The 4,590-nt window shown below is 46.9% G+C and overlaps 1 protein-coding gene across 1 annotated transcript; it reads left to right on the top strand.

The window, feature by feature from the left end:
- Nucleotides 1-1,074: 1,074 nt before the first annotated feature.
- On the top strand, nucleotides 1,075-3,832 carry LOC148221214 (uncharacterized). The gene is made up of 6 exons (XM_088178982.1): nucleotides 1,075-1,176; nucleotides 1,392-1,492; nucleotides 2,252-2,733; nucleotides 3,367-3,403; nucleotides 3,505-3,622; nucleotides 3,686-3,832. The coding sequence occupies exons 1-6, from the start codon at nucleotides 1,075-1,077 to the stop codon at nucleotides 3,830-3,832; spliced, it is 987 nt and encodes a 328-aa protein (XP_088035108.1).
- Nucleotides 3,833-4,590: the final 758 nt, after the last annotated feature.

Genomic DNA, 4,590 nt, shown 5'->3' with positions numbered 1-4,590 from the left:
CCTTCCTTCCTGGAATCCTTCCTTCCTTCCTGGAATCCTTCCTGGAATCCTTCCTTCCTGGAATCCTTCCTGGAATCCTTCCTTCCTGGAATCCTTCCTCCCTGGAATCCTTCCTGGAATCCTTCTTTCCTGGAATTCTTCCTTCCTGGTATTCTTCCTTCCTTCCTGGAATCCTTCCTTCCTGGAATCCTTCCTTTCTTCCTGGAATCCTTCCTTTCTTTCATATTGTTTGGTCTCCTCAGCATCAGTTGCCTGGATCTTCTTCTTAAGTCCTTGGAAGTCTTCAGGCATGGGCATTTCCCACAGCTCAGCAGCTCTTTTTCTCACTTCTCCAGGCACCCTCATCCCTTATCACAGCTCTTGAGGACTTTGTGAAACCCAAGAAGCTGGATGGAAAGTACTGCTTCAAATGTAGCAAGTAAGATGACTTCAAACAACTTATTAACACTTGATTCCATGTGAAGGAGCTGCATGTGATTGAGCAGAATCATCTTCTCACAGAGGTTTAAAGCACAATAATGACACAGGTTTTTTAATGTGACCTTATGGCATGGAATAGTCTTAAAATACTTAAGGATATGTGAGACACAAAAGCTTGTTTCGCCTTGTTGGGTGGATAGAGGGTGCATTTCAGCACTTGGCTCTGCTTTGTTTCAAGGTGTGAAAAGAAGGTAACTGCCTCCAAGAGGGTTACAGTCCATTGTGTGCCCAAGGTGTTCACGGTGTGCCTGGAAAGGGCTGCTGATCACACAGGCAAGAAGATCAGCAAGGTGTGTATGCAACTGCAGTGCAACTTTCTCTTTGAAGCAGCAGAGTACCCTAAGCAGTACACTCTTTCAGAAGCTGCTCATGTCGGGGTTTTTGTGCTCTGTTATGGGGAGAGGAGAGTTCCTATGAGAAGACTATCCTGGACTCTGCTCCCACAGAGCTGCTTTGTCTGAGAACAGTTTCCTGCTGCCCAAACAATTATGTGCTGAAGGGCTATTTCATTTGGTAGTTCAGGATAATTTCTGAGCTCACTTGGTCTTTCTGTAGATTGTTGAGTATCCCGAGTATTTGGATCTTCGGCCATACATGTCTGACACAGCTGGAGAACCCCTCCTCTACTCCTTATATGCTCTTGTGGTGCACAGTGGTGACACCTGTCTTGATGGACACTTCTTCTGCTACACAAAGGTAAAGAGCAACTTCTTTCTTGATTGAGTAACGTGTGCTGGGAAGACAAACTTCCTCGTCAATGTTACAGGTATCCAAGGGTTTGGGGAGACAAGGTCTCCCTCAGAGCTGATTTAGATTTGTTTTGGTGTACTCTTTGTTCAGCTGCTCTCTCTCTTTGGTGTTGTGGAGAAAATCTGCAGTTCCTTTCCAGAGATGGATGACTTTCTTTGCAGGCCAGCAATGGACTATGGTACAAGATGGATGATGAGTCTGTGGATAATTGTGGCATCCACACAGTTCTCAGGCAGCAAGCCTATTTGCTGTTCTATGTCAGGTAATAACTAGGGTCATGTGTTCAGAATATGTTTCCTTTTCCCAGCTTTGCAGTTTGTCCTCTCATCTTCCTGAGTGTTTCTGTTATAGGAGATAATTCTTCCCTGCTTGCTTCAGTACTGTCAATTCTGAACTATATCATATGAAGTATGTCAAATCAGTTCTCTTGCTGGGTTTTAGGTTGATGGCCTGTGTGAGCTGCTCCTTGTGTGCTCTCTGAAACTAGGTCATGTTGAGACGACTTAAAGGGGACTTCAGGAAAGGAGAGGGATTCTTTATGAGGGAATACAGTGATAGGACAAGAGGCAAAAATTTCAAAGTGAAAGAGAGATTTAGATTAGTTATTAGAAAGAAATTCTTGCCTATAAGGATGGTGAGGCACTGGCAGAAGCTGTCTACAAGTTTCTCTAAGGTGTGGCTGCCCCATTCCTGGAAGGGTCAGGCTGGATGGAGGTTGGAGCAACCTGTAGATGTTCCTGCTCATGGTAGGGGGAGGTGGAACTAGATGGTATGTAAGGAACCCTCAAAACCAAACCTTTCTAGGATTCTGTGAAATGGAGGCTGTAGGGAGAATAGACATGAGGACTTGTTCTGGCAGGGGCAGACCTGGTGGGAAGACCCCCATCAAATTTGCCATTGGTGACCTTGGTGTAATCTTCTACAGCAGAGAGCTGTAGAAACTACTCCAGTAAAATGACTGAATCCCAGACGAACCTGCAAGGAATACCTTAAACAGAGATCACTTTATTTTTTTCTCCAGATGCTCTGATTTGAAAATGGGAGGAATGGTGGTTTCCTCTCTGACACCATCCTGTGCCCATTCCTTCCTCAGTCAGTGGGAAGCCAGCAGTGAGCAAGCAGGTTCTGCAGGGTCACATGGTCAACCTAGTAGGACTATGTCAACACACTGCCGGAGGACAAGTGCCAGGAAGAGGATCCAGAGTAAATCTCTGCAGTGGGGCAATGATCACTGCAGCTGGTTCATGAACAGCACTGGCTCCAACAACTCAACAAGAAGGAAGAGAAAGGGAACTAGTCCTCCAGGTCGAGAGCATGCTTTCAAGGATGGTACAGCTTCAGGGCCCTTCAACAGAAGATGTTGGTGGGCTCCTGTGCCCAGTGCTGCTTGGGTACAACACCTGCCAAGGCAGAGAGAGCAAAGCCAGTCCTCACAGCAGGGATATGATCTTTGCAGAGGGTTTATGGAGATCATGGACTGTCACCAGACAGTGAGAAGGACGAGTTGGTGGAGAAGAAGTCCTCCACACTGTGACCAAGACCCAAAAGAGGATACACCAGAAGGGTCCTCAAATGCTAGCTCCAAGAGGGCTAATGCACCCAGTGCTGCTCGAGAGCAATCCCTGCCAAGGCAGAGAGAGCAGAGCAGATCACCACAGCGGGGCTATGATCTCCGCAGACGGTTTGTGGAGATCACAGACTACCACCAGCCAGCAAAGAGGAGGAGGAAACACTCATTTGGAACAAACAAGCAGAAAAGACAAAGCCAGAATTAAAACTCCTTGATAGCCTTCTGTGTATAATTTACAAGGTGTTTCCTTCTCTGTAGGTTTTGGGGCAATCAGTGGAAATACCCACTGTGGGATGTTTGTGTAATGGGATTTTGAAAGCTGCATGCTTGCATGTGCCCAACTGGCAATCTCTTCTTTTTTAAATATGGAGTTCAAGTCACTCGAAAGGACATGAACTGAATGAGCCAACAGTGACTGGGACTGAAAAAGGCTGGGACCTGAGGGTGCTGCCTAGTGCCACCAAGTGTATTGTGGTGCCAGGAACAAACACTGTCTCCCAGGAATCAGCACTGGGATTGATCCTGGTTAACATCTTTCTCAACTAATGGTCTGTCTTCTGAGGCAGAGGACATGCTCAGCAAATCGGCACATGACAGCAAACTGTAAGAGTGGTGCTTGGGCCAGGGGTTGTGCTGCTATTCCTGAGGGACCTGGGCAGGCTGGAGAGATAGGCTGGCAGGAACCCCTTTTAGTTCCCTTTTAGAAAGGGAGGTGTAAAGGGTGCCAAGCACCAGCAGAGGCTATTGAGTGAGCCCACGGAGGCTCCATCCTTGGACATATTCCACAGCCCTCTGTGCATGTTCATGGACGAGTGGCTGCAGGTGCCTCTGCTGAGAAGGGGGTGGGAAAGCCCTGATTCACCCTTCAGGTGACCTTCCTCCCAGGCTCAAGGCATCACGGATGCCAAAAGAATCCAGCCAGTAGTGCTGACCCCCCCTAAGGTGACCATCAATATTTCCACCAGGAAACTGGAGCTTATGGAGATGCTAGATCAGGGCAGGCTCCTGGCAGGTGCAGCAGAGCAGCCATGAATCACTGGACTCTAAAAATGCACATATGGGACCTCAAAGTAAGTATTTGGCCCCTAAAAAGGAAACTTTCATAGAATCATCTAATCACAGAATCATGGAACAATAGGATCCTATAATGTTTTGGGTTGGAAGGAACCTTAAACATCATCTAGTTTGAACTCCCTTGTCATGGGCAGGGACATGTTCTACTAGACCAGTTAGCTTCAAGCCCTGTCCAGCCAGGCCTTAAACACTTCAAGGGATGAGGCTGCCAGAGTTGCTCTCAGCAACCTGTGCCAGGGCCTCACCACCCTCTCGGGGAAGAATTTCGTCCCAAAATGCAATTCAAACCTAATTTTTGTCTGTTTGAAACTATTACCTCTTGTCCTGTCACTCTGTACCCCTTTGTGCAATGTCACTCTCCAGCTCTCTTGGAGATTCTTTTTGGGCTAGAAGTTGCTAGAAGACCCTGGAGCCTTCTCTTCTCCAGGCTAAAACACCCAAACTCTCTAAACCTGTCTTTTTGAGAGAGGTTCTCCAGCCCACTGAGCATCTCTGATGCTTTCTCTGAAAGTGAACTAGCAGGTCTGTGTTCTTTCAAGCCTAGAAGCAAAGATTTGGGTTCTATAAATGAGACTTGGGGCCATAAGAGAGAGCTTTGAATCTTGCAGATGAATGTTTGGACAAGCAAGATGTGGCTTGGACCCTAAAAATGACTAGTTAGATCACAAGAATGCCCATTAGAGTGCAAAAGGAAGTTTTGGAGAGATAAAACAGTG

The sequence above is a fragment of the Sturnus vulgaris genome, chromosome 26, assembly GCF_052056855.1.
Source record: "Sturnus vulgaris isolate bStuVul1 chromosome 26, bStuVul1.hap1, whole genome shotgun sequence".
Taxonomy (NCBI): domain Eukaryota; kingdom Metazoa; phylum Chordata; class Aves; order Passeriformes; family Sturnidae; genus Sturnus; species Sturnus vulgaris.
Note: the sequence above shows the minus strand (reverse complement) of the source record. Positions and strands in the feature narration are given on the sequence as shown.

Bases quoted from the DNA above. Each gene is read 5' to 3' on its own strand.
- LOC148221214 (XM_088178982.1), top strand. From the start codon at position 1,075: ATGTCTGACACAGCTGGAGAACCCCTCCTCTACTCCTTATATGCTCTT. The intron at 1,177-1,391 runs GTAAAGAGCAAC...CTTTCTTTGCAG, and splicing joins ACTTCTTCTGCTACACAAAG to GCCAGCAATGGACTATGGTA. The intron at 1,493-2,251 runs GTAATAACTAGG...TTTTTTCTCCAG, and splicing joins TATTTGCTGTTCTATGTCAG to ATGCTCTGATTTGAAAATGG.